General features: G+C 37.4%; 4 protein-coding genes across 7 annotated transcripts in view; 2 read left to right on the forward strand and 2 right to left on the reverse strand.

Annotated features, from left to right (window-relative positions):
- Positions 1 to 5,047, reverse strand: TRMT10C (tRNA methyltransferase 10C, mitochondrial RNase P subunit). Of its 2 annotated transcripts, XM_070943776.1 has the most exons (3): positions 4,993 to 5,047; positions 3,141 to 3,201; positions 1 to 1,728 (listed from the first exon to the last, which is right to left on the reverse strand). In XM_070943776.1, exon 3 carries the CDS (start codon positions 1,682 to 1,684, stop codon positions 434 to 436), a length of 1,251 nt encoding a protein of 416 aa, XP_070799877.1. In that variant the 5' UTR covers positions 1,685 to 1,728; positions 3,141 to 3,201; positions 4,993 to 5,047; the 3' UTR covers positions 1 to 433. The 2 variants fall into 2 exon arrangements, with proteins under 2 accessions (XP_070799877.1, XP_070799878.1); XM_070943777.1 differs by lacking the exon at positions 3,141 to 3,201 and having other exon boundaries at positions 4,993 to 5,032.
- A 197-nt stretch (positions 5,048 to 5,244) lies between these two features.
- Positions 5,245 to 7,760, forward strand: TXNL4B (thioredoxin like 4B). Its single transcript, XM_070943778.1, has 3 exons — positions 5,245 to 5,395; positions 5,927 to 6,078; positions 7,102 to 7,760. The coding sequence occupies exons 1-3, from the start codon at positions 5,264 to 5,266 to the stop codon at positions 7,265 to 7,267; spliced, it is 450 nt and encodes a 149-aa protein (XP_070799879.1). The 5' UTR covers positions 5,245 to 5,263; the 3' UTR covers positions 7,268 to 7,760.
- Positions 7,761 to 13,991: 6,231 nt separating this feature from the next.
- LOC139316922 (putative protein ARB2BP) lies at positions 13,992 to 19,042 on the reverse strand. Of its 3 annotated transcripts, XM_070943780.1 has the most exons (3): positions 18,952 to 19,042; positions 16,120 to 16,243; positions 13,992 to 15,338 (listed from the first exon to the last, which is right to left on the reverse strand). In XM_070943780.1, exons 2-3 carry the CDS (start codon positions 16,123 to 16,125, stop codon positions 14,289 to 14,291), a joined length of 1,056 nt encoding a protein of 351 aa, XP_070799881.1. In that variant the 5' UTR covers positions 16,126 to 16,243; positions 18,952 to 19,042; the 3' UTR covers positions 13,992 to 14,288. The 3 variants fall into 3 exon arrangements, with proteins under 3 accessions (XP_070799881.1, XP_070799882.1, XP_070799883.1); XM_070943781.1 differs by lacking the exon at positions 16,120 to 16,243; XM_070943782.1 differs by lacking the exons at positions 16,120 to 16,243; positions 18,952 to 19,042 and adding an exon at positions 18,647 to 18,700.
- A 160-nt stretch (positions 19,043 to 19,202) lies between these two features.
- SENP7 (SUMO specific peptidase 7) overlaps positions 19,203 to 22,213 on the forward strand; it is a 41,864-nt gene continuing 38,853 nt past the window's right edge. Inside the window, exon 1 of the mRNA XM_070942735.1 lies at positions 19,203 to 19,247. The gene's annotated coding sequence lies outside the window, so the exon portion shown is untranslated. The remainder of the gene's footprint in view (positions 19,248 to 22,213) is intronic.

A 22,213-nucleotide genomic window follows, 5' to 3' on the forward strand; every position in this document is an offset into this window, starting at 1 on the left:
TAGTATTAATTCCTGCATAAAATCAGAACATTTACAGTAATTTGAGCTCCTTGTTGTTTAGCAAAATTCAGTATAACCACCCTGTATCAAAATTGGGAAACTACGTTTATTTAACTTTGTTGTATGAGGCAATGCAATGGGAAGCAGGGAAAAAGTGTATACCATATTACATTGGGGCTGGTGACAGACACACGTTAACAATTACTGTTATTGTCTTTAACCTGACAGAACATGTTTTTCAGCCCCATTGTGTATTACAGAGATTTTCTCAACAGTCAGAAGTGATGCTTCCTATATATTTACAGAGTCTCCTGTGGTAAAACTACATGTTTTATCATTATTGGGTTCTTTAGTCTGTAGAAGTTGAAAGCTTTCTGAGACAAATGTTATTTTACATGAAATTTATGCCAGTCATAACTGGGTGACTTACACACTACTCTTCCCACAATCCATTCCACAAACGTTTCTTTGAGAGCTCCTCTACCAATAGCTTTTTTTTAAAGTTTTGCTCAGAGGCTCTTTTATTCTTTTGTCTATTAATAAATTGTTGCAAAGATGGATCTACAAAACCTTCATGCTTTCTTTTTGGAACAAACTCTAGAGCTTCCTTCCAATTTCCAGTATTTTTCAGCGCTAGTAAGATCATTATCATTTGATCCAGAGTAAGAACTTTGGCTCCAGTTTTCCAATGAAAGTATCTTTCTAAAGGAAGTTGTGCTGTTGCCAACTTCAAGCGCTTTGCACGAGCAAGAGAGACTCCCTTCCTTATTGTCTTATCAACTAGGGATCCAATTATATAGGTTTTATTATGGTCAAATGTTTCCATTACATTGGGAGAATCAGCAGTTAAGTAGACAATCTGATCCCTTGGAAATAATTCAACATAAGACTTTTCTGTCACTGTCACAAACAAATTGTCCCATGCATCTCCATAACGCTTGAGGAATTCTTTGTGGTATGGACCATCTTCTTTAAAATTACAGTAATATAAATGGAATGGTTCTACAGCTTTACGATTGGCTCCTTCACATTCCATCATCTGTTTCACTGTATTCTGCATCTCTCTCTCTGACATATCATTGTAATCCATGTCAAATACCAGAGGCTGGCCAAAACTCATAGCCTGAGCAGCTTTCCAATTGTACATAACATCCATTGAGGACTCCCAAATGGCCCGAAACAATCTACTTTTTGGTACTAGCTCTTCATTTTCCATTGCTTTTTTAAGTTCCTCCCTTTCTTCCCGTTGTTTTTTCTTTTTTTCTTTTTCGGCATTCTTTCTCATTTCTTTTGAAGCCAAAAAGGCCAAATATTTATTTCTTGAAGTAACAGAAGGATATTCAATCAACCTCTCTAATTGTTCTTCAGTAATATTTTCTGGAGCAGCTTTACCTAAACGCCTAGACATATCAATGTATTCTTTAATAGCTGCTATATTAGGCTCTTCCTCAGGTGATGCTTTTTCAAATGCTTCTTTTTGCAAGCCGGAAAGCACAACCAATTTCCATTCATCTAGATCTATGTTCTCATCAGCATTTTTTGAAATACTTTTGTTCAAATAAATCATCCTCAACGTTCCGCAAGTATTGATTTTGCTGGGCATTGTTAAAAATAATCCATATTTTGTCATTTTCGGTGCAATCAATTTGAAGGCAGATCTTCTAATTAAATTCAATAAATGCATGTTGAAAAAGATCAGAATTGAGAATTGTGATGTCCAATAGATACCTACAGTCACATATATATAGAAAAGAGAAGATATTTTAGAAAAACAAACCTGAAATTGTTCATCATCATTATTATAAACATCAGTAATACAAACTGATTTTCTTAATTGCATTTTTATTCTACCCAATTCTTATGATTCTGAATAGATTGCCAAATAATGCAGTGCCAATGACATATAAGGGCTGAAAATAAAAGTATTAAGATCAGAGCAAAGGAGATACAAGACATTTTAAACTGAAAAAGTAGCCTTTTTGTGATTTCAATCATATTTTGGAGAAGCTCAGTTCCTACTGACCAAGGCAGTGATGCAAAGTAGATAGAACTATCAAGTCTGCTTTTTAAAAAGTACATGTATATTAAGAGTATTTAAAGCTCATGGCATAGTTTTAAAATAATATATATTATATATGTATGTAAATTAAGAGTATGTTAAAGCTCAGGGCCCATTTTTTACATTTCTCCTCTCGAAATGGCAAAAAAAAAGCTACCAATGTGCTTGGTTCAGAAATTGCTCTAGGAAATGTAGCCAAGGGACTTGGGAGTCATGGAATACTGGAATTCCTGGTTATCTATTTATTTAAAGAAAAAGACAGACATGAACAATGCAAAAGAGAATAAGAAATAGTATAAGAAGTTTAAAAGCACAGTTAAAGTAGAAAAGGGAAAAATAAAATTCACAATTGATGTAATTGTATATGATGCAGTGAGGGTCATAAAATACAAAAGGTTAAGGAGATATTCTAAATGTGAAACTTATCATTTTAACTCTGCCAAAAAGTTAAGTAAAAATGAATATGGAATGTGGATATGGGTGTGGAAGACAAAGGAAAAAATGAAAGGTAGACTGAAAGTAGAAAGTAAAAGAGAATGACTATTTTATGATAGGACTATTACGCGAAAAAAAGAGTGATCTCACAATAGAATGAATAAAAAGTGCATGTGAGGAAAATTATATGGAAGCTGCTAGAAACAAAGCCAAAAAACTATGTTAAAGAGTAAGACACAAGCATATGGAGTTACATTAAAAAGTAGTATTAAAAAGATGCTTAGTAGAATGATGAAAGTAAAAGAAGCTGCCAACAAAAAAGGAAATATAAGAATGATATCTGCAAAACTATGAAAACTGATTTTGATGTGAATAACATCTTAAGATGTATATGGAGTTTTCTTATGGGGTGGCTGCATGAGTTGTTTAATATATAGTGCTTGTTGCAAGAAATGAATATTGAAATAAACTATGTAAATATATGCTTCAGACAACTTTGCTGTATGGCAATACAAGCTGGGAAAGTCAGGAGAAATGAAAAAGTAATGAAAAAGTAAAATGAATGAAGAACGAATGGAAGGTACTTATATACTATAAAACACAGAGATACAGATATGGTAAAATGTATTTTATAAAATTATATTACCTTTTATCTTTTAAATATTTGGTCACTTGATATGTTTGTCTAGTAACACACCTCTGAAGTTCTAGAGAAGAAAAACAGCTTTTAGAAACTTAAAACTAGTTTCTGCTTGATTTCGGTTAAAGCATTAACATCTCATTCTCACATCTTCTAGGCCAGGGATGTCAAACTGGTGGCCAGCTCTGTAAATGGAGAAAATGTGGCAAAACATCATGTGATGGCAACGTGATGCAGTGAGTTTGATACCCATGTTCTAGGCATTTATTTTGCTAAGGGCAGATATATATAATTGGGTATCATCAGCATAAGGATGATATCTCATCCTATGGCAATAGATAAGCTGTAGGGGCCAGTAGTGGAATCTCTTTCCCAATCACCACCAACTGGAATCAATCCTGGATAAAGGAGTCAAATTAAAACATAAATACTTTTGTTTCCATATGGAAACCGCTTCTGAACTTCGTGATATGTAAAAGAATGAAACTTTGGTTTGGGGTTTCACAGATTGATTAATAGATATGCTATTATGGTAAAACAAAAAGTTGTGATTTGTTAATGTCTTATTTTACTGCAACAGATGGAGTCGGAAGTCAATGTTTCTGTTTCTTTCTCTACCCTTCCTCACTTTTCTTTTCCCTTCCCCTTCACCATCCTTTTATTTGCTTTTGTATTTTATAATACTTTATAATCAAGCCAATTTAGCACAACATCATGCAGCCCTTCCCAAATTCTCTGAGTCAATCTAGGATACCTTGGTCAATGGTATCAAAAGAGAAGTCAAGCAGAGCAAGGATGGAACCATAATTGTCATCTCATCCTTGTCAGAGATCATTCAAAAGAGCAAAAATGTTATTTCTGTCTGAAATCCTGATTGAAAAGTAGGCAATATTTTCTATTTTTTTCTTTCTTTTTGCAGTTTTTATTTATTTTCTCTTTTTTTAGTTTGTATTTTTAATTGTAATATTTAATAAAAGTATTATTACAAAAGATGAGGTCACATACAGAAAAAGGCTTATGCCAGAAAGTTCCCTTCCCAAAATATGGAAGCTAATGAAACCATTGAGAAAACATAATGAAAAACAGACAATGAGCTTATTTTCTCCTTACTATGAAGCAAGCCCAAAAAGATTTAATATTTTTTTAGCTATGTGTACAAAACTCTGATTTTAATATTAGAATTGTAATATATCCTCTATACAAACATGAAATCCACATATTATTTATTACTGAGAAATGGCTACTTCCCAGCAGGTCTATTACAGTAAACCACATTATTTTCAGTGAGATACTGTCCACTTGATATAGACTCATCTGGTCTGAGCACAACTATTGGTGACAACACCAGCACATAATTCTCTTGGCAATAATATCAGTTTGCTACCTCTTTCTTCTGTGTTTTCACTATTATCTTAGTCTAATCTACCACGCAGATATTTCAGGTGGTTTCTAATCTAAATACTAAAGCTTCACTGCTGTGGTTTTCCGAGATCAGCTAAAGTTGGCTAGCTGTGGCATAAGAAGAAATCACATTGAATTCAGTGGAATTCAGATAGACAAACCTAAGTTTCACTGTAAGTATGCCTAATTAGCGTCAGAAATAATACAATGCGTTTCTTCGTTCATTCTTTTTTTTCTATTTCTTTGACAAACGCGGCAACATTAAAACAGCCATCGCCTCCTTCCCATGTTTAAAATGAGTACCATCTACTGAAGAATTTCAAAGGGGGAGCAACAATATTAATTTTGCAAAACCAACTGTATTATAGTTGAGAGTCCATTTATTTAGGTGATGAAATGGACTGAATTCGTGAGGTCTTACTAAACAATCTTACTTTCTAATATCTCGCATACTTACCAACACTCACATCCAAGCATGCCTACCCGGCTCCGGGATGGGTCCGTCCCTAAATATATCCCGCCGGAAAGCCTAGAACTAAGACTCTGACTGATGGTTCCGTCAGCGAAAACAAGTTCTGTAGCGGTAGTTGCCATTGATTGGACAAAGTCTTTGTCATTCACTGGGCCTCGTTGACAGTTTCCTTCCCCCCTCCCCAGCAAAAACAAGCTTACGCGCGTGCGTGTTTACTATCTCGAGGCACCACTAACCTCTTGTCTCGTCAGCCGGTATGAGTTTCTTGCTGCCTCAGTTAAACAGCAAAAAGGAGGTGGATGAAGCGATTAAGACCGTGGCGGAGAAAGTCCTGGTTCTTCGCTTTGGTAGAGATGAAGATCATGTCTGCCTGCAACTGGATAACGTTGTAAGCCGGCATTTGCTTTTTATTTATTTGCAGTCCCCGGATCTAAGCGGCGTATATCGCAAAACGTCTCCTGACCCTAAAATGAAGATTATTTATAGCTCAGTTGTTTTCTTGCAGAATTTTGCAAAAACTAGATTAGCGCTGATGATGCTACCTACTTAGGGTAATGAAACGTTTGCAAGAAAACAACCAAGCTCGGAGAGCACCAAACACCCCGAACCTAAAATATTTTCATTTGGTGCCAAAGGAGGTCAGATAGATTGAGCTGCCACATATTTCATAGTGAACGAAACTGCCATCTATATTTATCAGACACACATCTGATGCTAGCAGACTCTGCAGCAAGGCCTCGCTTAATAATTTAAATGGATGGTTTAGTAGTATACTTGTTATCCTTGCTATCCAAGCTACAATTATTGCTAGTGTATTTCGAAAAGTACATGTAATTATAATCCATTTTTTATGTCTTTAAAAGCTTTGACTCCTTTCTTCATGCATCCAGTGTATCACATAACTTTGGTTTCTTGACAGCTTGCAAAAACATCTCATGATTTGAGTAAAATGGCTGCAATTTATTTAGTGAACGTGAGCAAGGTTCCAGTGTACACCCGGTATTTTGATATTAGTTATATTCCATCAACTGTCTTCTTTTTCAATGGGCAACATATAAAAGTGGATTATGGGTAAGTTGGTTTGCATGTAGCCGAAGTGTGATCATGTTTGTTGGTATTAATTTTATTATTCTGTGACTTAGTCTGTTTATTATGCAGAGCCATTATATAGGTTGATCTTGGCTTGAATTACTGTGATTTAATTAGGTCACAGAATATGCCAAGGCAAAATCAAACAAGAATTCAGGAAGTATTTTCTGTCACACTTTTTGCCTATTAATTTGGATAGGTAGGATTTGTATGCAGAATATATAAGAAGTGAGTTGAATGTTACAGAGATGGTTTGGCATGATTTATACCACAAGGCTTATGGGGATGGGAAGTTGGTGAAATGGCTAAATGAAGTTCATTAAGAGTTGCCAAATATTTAATATTTTTAACCTGTATCATATAGTGATTGTGACAGCTTCTGTTTAGTTAGAAACATACAGTTCAACCGAGGAGCCTAAACTTCTGCGTGCAGTTGTATTCAGCAAACTATGGCATAAGACAGTGCATTAATTCAAACACTAACCGATTGTTTATTATATTGATGAATGGTATCAATCCACAAAAAGGTTAAGGAATGAATGCTGAAGACTATGGATTTTAGATTCCCAAGTTGGATTTTTGAAAATGAAGTCCTGTTACAAATGATAAAACATATTACCGGGCATAATGAATCTATGTAAATAGTTGTATCATAAAACACAGTTGTGGTTAATTTTATATTGTGAAACACATCTTGTAAATTAGCTTTATATCAGAAATAGGTATTGCTCTGTCATTGATTGCTAGCCATGTCTAAATTGAAACTCCTGGTCATAGGTCCTGAAGCTATAAGTTTCATTACCCATTTATGAAGATTCTTGAGAAATACACTAGACTGGATGAAGTTTTAATTTGATCTTGCACAGTTATATAAAATGCTAATAAATATATTTGTAAAAGTGAGGAGCTTGGTAGATTCAGATTTTGAACTACTTCTATTTTTGAATTTCAACTTTAACATTGTTGTTTAAAATTGGCTTTATATTATTTTTTTCCCCTAAACAGATCTCCAGATCATACCAAATTTGTAGGAAGTTTCAAAACAAAACAAGACTTCATAGATTTGATTGAAGTAATCTATCGTGGAGCGATGCGTGGAAAACTCATTGTACGAAGCCCAATTGATCCAAAGAATATTCCCAAGTATGAACTTCTCTATAAAGACATTTAAATGCCGTTTCTGGAAACAAGTGGAAATTGGAATGGGCACATCTTAAGATTGATTATGCCATGGCTTATTTGAACATGTGTCCCATCTAACCCAGCAAAAAGAAGTAATCTTAATCTTTGCATGATCATATTGGTCAACATCAAAACAGACAGATTTTCTGTCATTATTTTCCTTAAAGTTATGTATGTCAACAAGTTGCTGACTTTCTATTGTTATTAGCTTATATCCTATATCTTAACAATTTGTTAAATAAAGGAACCTGCTCTAAATCAGACAAGTAAATGCCTTGAACTATAAACAGAAATAGACATGTTTTCCACACAAGATAGAAAGACAAAACCAGATAAATCATTTTATAGATTAACATTAAATAAGTTACAATTAAATCACAATTTAGCATGTGTGAACCCAGTCGTAGAAATCACACGTTTTTCCCTTTTCTTTTTGACCTAGAGATAGTTGTATTTAATTATCTTATTTAATAAAATAATGTATGTACTGTAATTGCTGTAAATATTTTTGCCTTTGTCCTGCCTGTCCTGATAAGTTTTAGCTCTAAAACTATTTTTATCAGCTAGAATTTGGAGCCCATGTGAGAGATGTGATGCTAAAATCTTTTGACTTTTAAAGATGGAATTATGCCATGGATGCAGCTACCAGTAGATAGTCTGCCTCCTGTCCACCCCCAAACTTACTACCTGAGTTCTTTGGGGGAGCTATTTAATGTCTGTTTTCATGGTTTCAACCAGACTGATTATAGGATGGTTGAGGGAGGAATAGCAGAGTTGTTCCGTATTAGGAGCAATGATTCTAGCTGTGAGGAATAGAACTGATTGCAAGATAGAGAACAATTTTAACTGGATAATTTAATATTTCTTCTCTATAGGTGCAAGTCATTTCAGAGCAAAAATAATATTATTTATGATTTGATTATGGTGGATAAAATTGAGACCTGGCTAGGACAAAGGTGAACTCTATCTTCTTTCTATTGTGAAGTGGATTCTGGAATGTTGGGAGAGCAGATTATAGCTATGTTTCCTAAAAAACAAACATTTTTACCAGGATTCCTGGAGAGACAGATCTTTATTCTTCTTTCCTTTTCTTTATAACTCCAGGATAGGGTGAGAATTTTATTTATGTATGGTCCCTCAGTAATAGATTTCATAAAATAGTATGACTGATTAGGGAGATGCTAGCTTATTTATTTGTGCAATTCCATTTTAAACCATCAATAAGAAAAATGCATAGATCTGTATAAAATCAATCCCCAAAAGCTACCTGAAAAGCCATGCCCTTACTAGCTTCCAAGGTTGCCACAATTTATTTATTTATTTATTTATTTATTAAATTTATATACCGCCCTATTCCTGAGGGACTCGGGGTGGTGAACAGCGAACGATAAAAATACATGTAATACTAACGTTTAAAAAAACCAATTAAAATATACTAAACACTCTGGTCCTAGATAATTCAAGACATCCCAGTTTAAAATAAAATCAAAAGCAATATAAAGGGAAAGTTAGGCCAGGCCGGCCTGCTGAAACAGGAATGTTTTGGGGCCACGGCGGAAAGTGCGCAGATCCGGAATCTTCTGTATCTCTGGGGGGAGCTTGTTCCAGATGGTGGGTGCCCTCACAGAAAAGGCTCTCCCCCTGGGGGCCGCCAGTCTCTGTTTGGCTGACGGCACCCTGAGAAGCCCCTCTCTATGGGAGCGTACTGGGCGGTGAGAGGCTATTGGTGGCAGAAGGCGGTCTCGTAAGTACCCCGGTCCTAAGCCATGGAGCGCTCTAAAGGTGGTAACTAAGACCTTGAAGCGCACCCGGAAGACCACAGGGAGCCAGTGCAGCTCGCGCAGGAGGGGAGCCACATGGGAGCACCATGCTGCTCCTATAACTACCCGCGCGGCCGCATTCTGGACCAGCTGGAGCCTCCGGGTGCTCCTCAAGGGGAGCCCCATGTAGAGAGCATTACAGTAGTCCAGGCGTGAAGTGGCGAGGGCATGAGTGACCGTATTTAACGAGTCCCTATCCAGAAAGGGACACAACTGGCGAATCAGGAGAACCTGATAAAAAGACCTCCCGGCCACAGCCGTCAAGTGTTCTTCTAAAGACAGCTGTGAGTCCAAGAGGACGCCTAAGTTGCGAACCCTCTCCGTGGGGGGCAATGACTCATCCCCAATAGTCAGTGATGGCACCAACTGACTATATCGGGACGTCGGAAACCACAGCCACTCGGTCTTGGATGGGTTGAGCCTGAGTCTGTTCCTCCCCATCCAGATCCGTACAGCCTCCAGGCACCAGGACATCACTTTAAGGGCATCATTGGGGTGGTCCGGGGTGGAGATGTATAGCTGAGTATCATCAGCATACTGATGATACTTCACCCCAAAACCACGGATAATCTCACCCAGCGGCTTCACATAAATGTTGAACAGAAGGTGTGAGAGAACCGACCCCTGTGGCACCCCACATACAAGGGGCCTCGGGGTCGACCTCTGCCCCCCTGTCAACACAGACTGCGACCGATCAGAGAGAAAGGAGGAGAACCACCGCAACACGGTGCCCCCCCACCCCTAACTCTTCCAACCGGTGCAGCATGATACCATGGTCGATGGTATCAAAAGCTGCTGAGAGGTCTAATAGGACCAGGACAGAGGAGCAACCCCTGTCCCAGGCCCTCCAGAGATCATCTACCAATGCGACCAATGCCGTTTCCGTGCTGTATCCAGGCCTGAAGCCCGACTGGAACGGATCTAGATAAGCCGATTCATCCAAGTACTGAGGAAGCTGTCGCGCTACCACACTCTCAACAACCTTCGCAACGAAGCGAAGGTTGGAGACTGGACGGTAATTAGCCAACACTGCTGGGTCCAGGGAAGGCTTCTTGAGGAGAGGCTTCACCACCGCCTCTTTCAAGGCAGCGGGGAAGGCACCCTCTCTCAAGGAAGCATTTATAATCCCCTGGAGCCAGCCTCGTGTAACCTCCCGAGAGGCCAGCACCAGCCAGGAGGGACACGGGTCCAATAAACATGTGGCCGCGCTCAGTCTGCCCAGTATCTTGTCCATGTTTTCCGGAGTGTCAGAATCAAACTCTTCCCAGGTAATATTCTCAAGACTTGCCTCCATCCTCCCTCCCAAATCTACCCAGTCAGAGTCCAAATTTTCCCGAATCTGAGCGATTTTGTCATACAGATATTGTACAAAGTCCTCGGCTCTACCCTCCAAGGGGTCCTCCCGCGCTTCCTGGTGGAGCAGGGAGCGGGTCACCCTAAACAGGGCAGCCGGGCGATTATCTGATGATGCAATAAGAGCAGAAAAATAGTTACACTTTGCCGCTTTTATTGCCACCAGGTAGGTCCTAATATGAGACCTTACCAGTGTTCGGTCAGATTCAGAACGGCTGGCCCTCCAACTGCTCTCCAGGCGTCTTTTCCAGCGTTTCATCTCCCTCAGCTCCTCGGTGAACCAGGGAGCCAGGTGAGATCGACGCCTGGTTAGAGGCCGCAAAGGCACGACCCGGTCCAAAGCTCTAGCAGCTGCCCTATCCCAGGCAGCCCCTAGGTCTTCAGTCGAGCCGTGTGCCAGAGCCTCAGGAAATGGCCCAAGCTCCATCTGGAACCTATCCGGGTCCATCAGGCGCCTGGGGCGGAACCACCCACCTCACCACAATGAGGGACATATTCAGCTCAGTGGACAAACTATTCCATAAGAGGAGAACTGTGGTTGAGAATACCTCATATTAGGCCACCCTTCTGCCATAATGACTGATAAGTCAGGATCCTTTGTAGACTCTGATCATCTAGATAAGACAGAGTATATTTGGGAAACACAAGTGTCTTAAATATTCAGGGCTTTAAAGCTGGTGACCAGCTCACTGGGAAATGGACTCCAACCAGTGCAACTCTGCAGTATCAAAACCATTGAGCACATAGGTTTATTTGTATCCTGCCTTGGCTGCAAACATGTCCAACACACCTCCTCCTATTTTCCCCACAGCAACTCTGTGAAGTGAGTAGGACTGAGAGAGTGATTGACACAAAGAGTCCTAACTGGCTTTCATGGCTAAGGTGGTACTTGAACTCATGGTTTCCGCTTTCTAAACTGGTGCCATAACCACTAGACCAAATTGGATAGCTGCATTTTGGACCACCTGAAACTTCTGGGTAGTGTTCAAGGGTAACCCCATGTTAATCTAATCAGCATATGACAAAGGTGTAAGTGATCCTCCTCAGAGTATTATATTCCAGGTAACATTGCAACTGGTTTATCAGACAAAGGCCCTCCTGATCATGCTGTGTAGAAGCCAATTGTTCAGAAAGATCCCAGGTTGCAAATTTGCATCATAGGGAGCGCAGCCCAGTAAAGAGTCAATGATGATACAGTCCTGGAATCAGAAGGCTTATGATTTAACAACCATTCTGTAATACAGAATGAAGTTTGAGTGTGTTTTTCCTTGACAGCCTTCAGGCACCAACATGGGAAATTTACAGCATCTCCCATTGAGCCTGTGGTGAAGCTGTATAACTGGATATCATCATATTGGTGAAACTTTATCCTGAAGCAACAATTTCTCTCTCCAAGAGATTTCACATAGATTCAAATCTTGGTGCCAAATCCCACAATACATTTCTGGTGCTATTTGGTGCATTCCAGGAATTCATAGCTACCAAAACAAATATAGTACTATCCTATTTATTCCAGTGCTGAGTCACATTGTTTTGTGTCACATGCTTGTCTGGTCTTTCGCTCAAAGCACAAGGGTGGTGGTTTTATAGTTTTTGTGTTTAAGTTGCTTATGAAGGTGATTTTGTCAATCACTCTTGGAATAGGGAACTCTTCAGAGTGAGAGACAGGATCACTCCTAAACAGCCTCTTCAAAATTAGCTTATAATATACAAACAAGGTAGATAACTAGAACACAGTCGATTCATCATAAACTACTAAGGCATGACAGTCTGGTACTATGCTGCAACTATATGTACAACAAATATGCATTTTATCCAATAAAATTTTCCCAGGTAGTTAAAGCTGTTTCAAATTTGCTCTAAGAAGCTATGACTTACTGTGGTATTTTTAATGGATCTTTGCAAAAAGCCTTTGCAGCTGAGAAAACTCAAATTCTAGAGTCAGTTACAATAATGTGTTGTCAGTAATTTGTAATATTAATATTGGATAAATTTGTGATTTTGGGGAATATGGGAAAGCTACTTGGAATGGTAGTTTACTGCCTATTTGGATTCTTGCCCAATGTGTTCACTGTGGCCTAGCTAACATAATACTCCATTGAGAAAGGACAGAATGCTTTGTTTAGACCTTAATAAATCTACTCTGTCTCTCTTAAATTGTAGGTTAGCCTCCTGTATTTGGGAAAAGGTATAAAGAGGTTGTGGCTAACCAGCTTCAAGAAAGATTATCTAGATATTAGTAAAACTAATAGATTATGTTAGTCTAAAGTTTGGTGCTAGGCATTAAAGACGGGTTGGTGATACCCAAATCTTTTTCTCTTATTTCAGTCACAAGAAGGGGCAATATTTTTTGAAATGTATGTCCACAGGGGATAATACTATAAGCTTGATGCAGGATAATAAAATGAAATTAAGATCAGACAAAGTGGCGGTGTTTATTTTGAAGGATCATGATCTAGATCAGGGATGTCAAACTGGCGGCCTGCGGGCTGGATCCATCACATGCAGGCCACACCCGCCCCAGCTCTGAATGGGAAAACCATCACGAAACATCACATGACGGCAACGTGATGCAGCAAGTTTGACACCCGTGATCTAGATTCTAGAGGACAGGGCTATACTTCAGAAAAAAGTAGTACAGTTTGAGAACCCTCCTACATCCTGATCACATCCTGTTTTCTCAGGTAATGTTGGATTGCTTTATAGTAACTAGGTTAGAAACTTCTACATGTTCAAAATGCAGCAAAAGATTGTTCAAGGACTATTTGTAGGGTAGCATTTTGTCTGTTCCTCTGGGAATTGGCTGCACTGTCTGCCAGTTCCTAGAGGACATATAACGTGCTGATTATTACCAGTAACCCTAAATCATCTAGACTCAAATTGTCTGAGTATATGCATGATTCTCACTTCTAAGATTTCCAGACAATCCATTTTTCAATATATCAGTCATCTGGTGATGATTTGGGATTCAGTCTATTCTGTCATCTCTAGGTTGTAGAATGTATATTCTGAAGATATTCAGTCTACATTTTTTACAATCCTGCAAAAACGCCTTAAGGGCCCATCTTTTCAATTGAGTTTTCATTCTTTTTAGAAAGTTGAAACTTTTATATAAAATTTATGTATATTTTAATCTGTTACTTTATTTTAAAGTTGGTTCATGACTGAAATTGTAATTTAAATCCAACCTGAACCAAAAGAACAGTTTTCAAGTAAAATGGAAATGAAAATGTAGATAATAATCTACAGAAAAGAGATTTTTAAAAGTAACCTTAAAAAAATAGTCTTAATATTAACAGTAAATAAGATCAATCTAATTTGATGTGACTGTCAAATAAATATAATTTTATACAGTAATTTTTGTGAAATGTTCAATATTTCTATGCTGACTTGAATGTATACTATACATGTACTCTGAAGTTTAAAACATTCAGAATTATGCTAATTTGAAGTACAAGTAATTGACTAATATTTCAAACAAGATTTTAAACCTATTTCTGATATGTTTATCCTATTTACATTTTCATTGGTTTGCTGATGGTTAAGATTAAATGACAGTTTTTAAAAAGCTTTGTCAAAGAATATATTTGTAAGACATTGAAAGAAAAAATTGTCACTAAATTACAAATTTGTACAAAGTATCCTTTCAACAACTAAAATAAAGCCTGACCATGGAATTCAAAATTGCACCTTACATAACATAATATCTGCTTCAGCCAAGGGGGAAGAAAAGAAATAATATATTAAATAAAATAGTTTATCTTAAGAGTGTGCCTAGGCATTTGCATCAAATACCATTTTTTTTCTGACAGAAGAAACTATGAAAAACATATATTCTTAATTTTTTTTCATGGCATTTTTGCTCCTTGTTGCAATAGGTAATTGACTGAAATTGTCTTTATTACTAGTTTTCAGTGCATTCTTTAGATACTTGAAGATGGACTGCAGGCTAGAGGATGGAGCCATATTGTACTTTTCAGATCCGGTGGAGACTATAGGACAATCCATTTTCATAAGGTAGCCTACTGACCTATCTATAGGATTACTATTTGATACCCACTCTTGACAGTGCTTCCATATCCATGTTTGTACGTCAGAATTGCCTTGTGTCTGATGTTTCATGTGATGTTTAGAGTCAATAAGTGCAACAGCATACACTTTGTTCATCACTTCCAAAGTTCTTTGCATGAGTAAGTTGATAAAAATCAATCCCCCATAGCCATGGGCAACGAAGGCCACATTTTTAGATGAAGTCTTTGAAATGAAGTGATCCCAAACATAGATTGTATGTTCTTCGGGGTTACTGCTGTTTCTCTTTGGGACTGCCCATGATAAATTTAGAGGACAAATAGCATCATTTTCTAAAAGGCTTAAACATTCTGGTTCTATTTTCAGATCTACAAAATTGTCATTAGGATTTAAAACAATCACTCCCCAAGAGCACTGTAGAGCCATTGTAATGAAAGGTATCTGAGATCCATGTTGAAGGCCATCATGTATTATTGAACTTTGTGTCCACTGGCCTGCACGAAATGTCCCCTGATCTTGAAGAAGAACAAGTAAAGTTGAACTATTTGTCAATGCATTCTCACTCATGAAAAAGAAACTATGAATTTTACTGTCTGCCATGCATGTTGGGATGTAAATCTTCTGCAGACTGCAAACTTTTTCAAGGAGCTCATAAACATACTGAGTTATTAACTGTCCAATAATTTGGTAACGTTTGTGATTATCTTTATATGAATTCTGATAATTATAAACAAAAGGTTCATTAGTGTCTACATGCTTAAGGTCACCATTTTTGTTAAAGTCGTATTTAAATTTTTCTGGGCACTCCAAATTATCTATTAGTTTCCTGAAGCTCACATCTTCAATCATTTGTAGCCACTATGAATAAAGAAATTATGTTAAAACATATTTTACTTCTTAAAAGTTTTCAAGTTTCTCTAACAGTTTTATAAAAAACATGTACCTTAATTAAAAACACAATATTGTTTTTCATATATTGTCATAAAGCAGTAACATTGTATTAGAACTATAACCTCTAGGAATCTGATTATGAAACATCTGAAAAGTAATACTTCATATTGACCCAAGGGGAGGAGTTAAGCAAGAAATTGCCACTCATCTTCCACTGAAATCAGCATGACTAAGAAATACATACAGTATCTTTGGCTAGAGCCTACTGTTTATTTCTGCCCTTTCTACTTCAAGAAACTCAAAGAAAGAGATACTTTCAGTTGGCCAGACCTAAATGCATTAGGTTTCAGATGTAACATCATATATTACTAGTGTTATCACACTGAAGATGATACCTTGTTGGGTAATGAAATGCCTACCAGCAAACAATCAAGCTCAGAGAGTATAATAAAATAACCTTTTACTCTAAATTAAAACAAAAACAACATATAAACAATATACATACTAAACAATCCAAGAAACACTAAAATTATGTAACAAAATAACCTATTTTAAGTTTAAATACAATGCTTAAAAGTATCCAATATAGAATATCAATACTAATAGAAACACCCAATATTTCTATAGTCATAACAAATCTAATTATCAAATATATCAAATTATATTATCAAATATATTTTAGTTGCTAGTCTGCTCTAACACATACACAATTTGCATAATATTGAATGTATGTGCAAACCATACTTACACTCATCTTGCATGAATGATGCAAAGACTTCTGGATACTTTTATCTGATATGCTTCAGGAACCTCTTTAAATAGACCCAGAGTGATAAGTTGTAGAACTCTGTTGTTTTCCAATACTATTTTGGCTGTAGTGACAGAAGCTATTATAGTTTTTTACACTGGTGTTCCTTTTTAAAATCAAAATACATTTTTTAAATCTGTATAATGTGCTTACACTTGAAAATAGTGTTACACTGAAGTAGACTTAAAATTGTATTATTAAAATTGTATTGTTAAAATTGTATTGAGACAATTATTTTTATCTGCCTCATGTTTAAAATATAATTGCACTAGAAATTTTTATACCACTCTTTTGTTAACTGAACTATTGTATTTGCCAGCTTTGTTGAAATACAAAAATGTACTTTAACAATTCATAAAAATGTAAACTCTTGCCTACATTTATCTATTATTTTTAATGTATTTTTTGTACAGTAGATATCTGTGGAGATTCTCAGTCATCCAGGTCATGGTTGTCCCAAAGGTGCTTTTTCAAGAGGCAACTGGACTTTCTTGTTTTTCTTTGAATACGTTTGGCTTCTCATCGAAGAAGCTTCTTCAGTTCTGACTGGATGGTGGGGAATGAAAGGATTTATATTCCTTGCAGAAAGCTGGTCATTTGCATTCTTGGATGAGAAGCAAAATGTTTTCAAAGAAAAACAAGAAAGTCCAATTGCCTCTTGATAAAACATCTTTGGGACAACCATGACCTGAATGACTAAGAATCTCCACAAACATTTAGCTATGCACTTTGGAATGAACACCCATGTATAGTGTGGGACTATGAATGGATTCCAGAAAAATTGCAGACTCAGGAACCATTTATGCTTCAGTTTGAGATTGAGACAACACAGACTCAACCCCAGCAGCCTGCACCTGTGTTCAACAGTGAAGAGACACAGGGCAGAAAACATTCTACAGAAAACACAACTCCACAACATAGTCCTTTCAGCAATTCCAAGAAGGCTCCACCCCATTGCACTACTCAGGTGACAGACAAACCTCCAAGTGGCCTCAATGACTCTCTAAAAGAATGCAAACGACCAGCTGTCTGCGAGGAATATAAATCCTTCCATTCCCCAACATCCAGTCAGAGTTGAAGAAGTTTCTTGGATGAGAAGCAAAACATCTTCAAAGGAAAACAAAGCCCAGTTGCCTCTTAAAAAAGCACCTTTGGGATATTTTACATAGAGCATTTCATGAGTACTTCTGAATTATGGGATATAAATCTATATGTATCTAAAATATGTATCTAAATACATCTATCTAGGAAAGATATGGATATTTGAAGAATGAATGTGCACAATTTAGACTTGTTTATAATTGCTAAGAAAATTATACCTTCCAGGACAGTGAACAAAGGCATTGGGGAAAAAATCTAGAGCCAGCCTTAAGAGACTGCACAACTAGCTGAAAAGTGCAACCAAATCACTTCAGTGATAATAATTATTAAATCTGGAAAAATAACTTACAATAGTAGGATTTTAAAAGTTTGAGGAAAGTTGAGTGCTTTTATGGGTTACTTTATTTTATAATTGCTTTGGCTCACAAAGGGAAGAATGCAAAAGGTCATCTTCCATTTACAGGTTTTCCATTTCTAATTTATTTCTTATATATTTTTTCCTTTCCACTAAAAATCTTTTTAGCAATAATAGATTAGCTAAACAATAATTTTCCCATTAGTGTTTTACAGTGACATCTCACTATTGTTATGGAGCAATAATGCCTCTCTTCATTACAATTGCCTCAGTACAGCAATAATTGGATAAATTTCTAGTGAGACTAAAGCCCATTTATCAGTAATATCAAAGTCTATCCCTCTAGAAGCACCAGAATTAGAGATTTTAACAGCAGATGTTCTAGATTCATTTCTGGTAAAAGATAGGTTATTTCTTGCAAAAGTACTGTACTGATTGCCTTGATTTGCATTTTTACCAACTCATATTTACAAGAACAGTCTATAAGACAGTGGTTGCTTTTCCTGAAGAAAACCAACATGAATAAAGCACAGTTTAATGGGATACTGGGTTGAAGGTAATATTATTCTCTCTCTTTTATATATATATATATATATATATATATATATATATATATATATATATATATATATATATATATATATATATATTTGTTTCTCATAAACATATTTAAGTGTACAGTCTCTTATCCATAATTAATCATTGATCATTCATCTTATCCTTTAACTTTCATTTTTATCTGTTCCGGGCTGCTCTTTTACCATTTCCTCTTCTTTGTTTTACCATAACTTTTCCTCTTCTTCTTCCCTTCTCCTTTCCTTCTTCTGTCCCTTTCTACTTTCTTCATTCCTCCCCTTCTACTTCCCCTCCCCTTCCCCACTCCTCTCCTCTTCCTCCCTTTCTAACCCTCTCCAGGTAATAATATTCTCAAAGGAAGAGCAATAGCTAATTCTTAGGCTCAACTATTTTCTAAGCTTAATTCAATCTTTTGAACCACAATTCTATACACACCTGTCTCTGTAAAGCGCACTAAATATAATTTACTCAAGTTGACAAGACCTTCACGACTCATTTACAGAACGCCTCTACTCCAATTGCAGGTCATACAAAGTCCCTTGGTTTTTAGACTGGCATTGCAGAGGAGTTTATTTTCCACTCCACGGCTTATGTGGGCTTTTCAGCTATTTTTTTTCCCCAACTTTCTCTGTAACGGATTTAATCCCACCTTTCAATTCTCCTTAATTGAAAATCATTTTAAAATAAGCCAGGATTGAATTCCGGTTTTGGCGAAGTGCAAAACGATTTACACTACGTACGTAGAGATGGCAGAGAGCGAGCGCCTATGCGAAGCGCTCTGCAACGCAAAAACATCACTGCAGCCCCCGGATGCTCCAGGACCCATCTGGACGAGCCCCGACTGGCCAGCAGCCTCTAGCGACGGCTTTCAACCCCGCGCAACGATTTTTTCACGGCCACATTGCTCCGAAGGGCGGCGCCTCTACCGGAAGTGGGCGCGAAATGCTACGCTAGGCGGCGCAACAATCTGCCGGTGGCGATCCGAATCAACAAAGGCGAGCGCAGTTGGAGGGGTAGCGGGGCTTCATCGGATCAGGTGAGAGGAAAAAGCAACATCGACGGGGTGGTCGATGGTGGATCGAGCTGTTTCAGGGTTTGCTTTGCCTGGAACAAGAATCGCGGGCCTTTCCTTCGGGAGGAAGGTGGCTTCTGCGGGGGGAGCGTTGGAGGAAGCTCCGCGGAGGGCTTTTAAAGCATTTGGCAGGGCAAAATGGTGCGCCCCTTAAACGGCGAGGTGGGCAGGCTAATAGCGCCTGTCCCTTGGTGGATAAATGGCAAGTACAGTGCGGTTACTGCCCTTTTTTTTTTTTTTTATGGGCACGAATCCCGTTCTGTTCCTTCCGGATCCCAGTTCGGATGTTTGTGCGTTTGCTTTTATTCAGAAAGAAACGCACATCCCCGAGGAACACAAGCGTACGGTTTTATTACATTATAGGTATATGTGGCTGCCGTTAGTCTCGCCCTGTTCGTTTCCTTAGCTTAGGACCTTAGGTGATTCAGTTTTTTTAAATAAGGGACTCCGTGTCAGTGGCTGCAGTGAACGCAGAATTTTTAACAGGTTCTTTATTCTGTCAACAGTTGGCGTGAGTTAGACCTTGTGTTTTTGATGCGTGGATATTATCCCCCATCTGGCACTAGATAAAAGGGTAGAACAAAATAACTGAACGTTAACACCCTGGGCCATGAAATGCAAGAAGTACACTCTGGTTCTACTGTGCAAGTTTCACATCGAGTTAACTAGCAACTGCATATCTTTTTAATTGCCTGTATAGATGCAAATGTTGTATATTGCAAATATTCCTTTGTTAGATGCTAAATGTTCCTTTAGCAATACATAAGGATAGTAATTGTATTCACCGATATTAATCTTGCGTGTCACTTGCTTTTTCCCCCAAATATTTGTCAGTATGAAGGATATTAACTTTTTTCCTCTTTGATTAGGCATGTGCTGACAATGCTACTCTATAGAATAATTTTTTTCCATATGATGCTTGAATGTTATCATCTTGCAGAAATTCCACCAAACTAAAAGTAATCTTTTTATTACAGTATGTCATAAGGAAAGTGTGGGAAGCCCCTCCCCTGAAGAATGAAATATTTTGGGGAATATTAAAAGAGAAGGATAGAATAGTTCCCCTAAAGGAGAAATGGAAAAAACCCTTAAGGGAGGCAGAAACCAGCCCCAGTTTCTCTGCCCCAAGCAGAAACTGAGAAGGCCAGTTTATAGAAATGCAGATTCAGAAAGACTGGGTCAGGCAGAAATTTCAGATAAGCAACACACTAAGGAACACAATCAAGCCAAAGTTGACAAAATTAGCTCAAACACTTAGGATTCGCATTTCCCCTTTTGCTTATAGAGCATGGGTGTCAAACTTGCTGCGTCATGTTGTCATCACATGACATTTTTTCACTTTGTGGAGCTGGGGTGGGTGTGGCCTGTGCATGATGCATCTGGCCCGTGGGCTGCCAGTTTGACACCCCTTCTATAGAGCCAGCCATGACCCCTACATGACCTCATAGGAATCCAGAAGGTATAAAACCCATTCACTCTAAACTCCATTTTGTCAGCTGTCCCAGAATCACATGTGGTTGGTGGTTCTCTTCATCAATAAAGGGAACCTTTCTTTCCAAACTGCCTCTAGCCTCCATTTTATTTCCATTGCCTTTCTCCCGACTTGGAACTGGAACTGGATGTTTCTTCCAACGAAAGGTTTACTACATAATCTCGTATATCTAAGTGAATATTCAATTCCGTTGACTATTAGAGCAGGATATAAGCCTGTCTAAATGAATGAATGAACGGCTGTCATCAGCTCTTTTTGGAACCATACATTTAATAAATATATTTAGGAAGAGTTTCTCAGGCTCATGGCTTCTGGTGTGCTATACTTCACCTGTCATAATTTAAACTCCAGTTATTCATCAATTATAAAATATCTTAAGAATTAAACCATATGTCAGGAGTAATGTGACGACAGTTGCATCTCACTTTAACCTATTTTTCAACTGCTGGCCTGAGACACTAGGTTTGCACACTATACTGTGTTTGATTAGGTTTAGCATAACACACAGACAACAAATAAAGCAGTAATTCAGGCTGAGTCCTTTCTTAATTCAGTTTAAAATTATGATTTGTAAAAGTTTATTTACCATAATCATGGTTCTGTTATTCAAACCAATAGAAAAAAAGGGAAACCTCAACTTTCTTTTACTCACACAAACACCCTGAGATATGCAAGGAATGAAATAAGGACATTGAGTGAGTAGTTGAAATGTTCAGTCCTTTTCCCATGCGCGATAGCTTTCTAAACATTTTTAAATAAAACATTAATTTAAAAAATATTAAAAGAATAACTAGTGTGGCATCTATAGGTAGCGAGGCTTGACTTAACATCTAGATAGAATCATTTGGACAATAAAAGTACTTCGTTCTCTCTTGCTCTTTGTTGTAGAAAGCTTAATTTATTATTTATTTTAATTGACCATAATTTGCTTATTAAATCAAATCAGCAAACATAATTTGCATGTATGTATAAGCTAAAGGTAAAAGGAGAGGTTAATTACTCTTTTTTTCTTCAAATTTGATTCCATCTCAACTTTAATTCTGTCATATATTCAGACATAGAATATTAATTAAATCTGCTAAACTTAAGGCATGAATTGAATGACTTCCTTCCTGCTAGAAAATGCTTTTACAGTGAAAAGAGATGTATCTCTTTATTTGTCTTTCTGACTCTGGAAACAGTTACTAGAGTTTATTTGCTTAAGTTGTTGCTAGTTCTGCTGATCAAAAAGCTGCAATTATTTATCTGTACTTAGAGACAATTATAATTTCATTTGCCTTTTGTTTAAGCAGAAAAAAAGGTACCTATGAAATAATAACAACGCTGGATATTGGATTAAAACAGAGGATCATTATACATTGATAGAACATAGAATCATAGGGCTGGAAGAGACCTCATAGGTCTTCTAGTCCAATGCTCTGCTCATGGCAAGAGCCTC

The sequence above is a fragment of the Pituophis catenifer genome, unplaced genomic scaffold (genome assembly GCF_029215685.1).
Source record: "Pituophis catenifer annectens isolate HBS135680 unplaced genomic scaffold, rPitCat1.0.hap2 SCAF_4, whole genome shotgun sequence".
Taxonomy (NCBI): domain Eukaryota; kingdom Metazoa; phylum Chordata; class Lepidosauria; order Squamata; family Colubridae; genus Pituophis; species Pituophis catenifer.

Coding starts and splice junctions, on each gene's coding strand:
- TXNL4B (XM_070943778.1), top strand. CDS start 5,264: ATGAGTTTCTTGCTGCCTCAGTTAAACAGCAAAAAGGAGGTGGATGAA. Junction 5,396..5,926: donor GCCTGCAACTGGATAACGTT/GTAAGCCGGCAT, acceptor GTTTCTTGACAG/CTTGCAAAAACATCTCATGA. Junction 6,079..7,101: donor CATATAAAAGTGGATTATGG/GTAAGTTGGTTT, acceptor TCCCCTAAACAG/ATCTCCAGATCATACCAAAT.
- TRMT10C (XM_070943776.1), bottom strand. CDS start 1,684: ATGCATTTATTGAATTTAATTAGAAGATCTGCCTTCAAATTGATTGCA.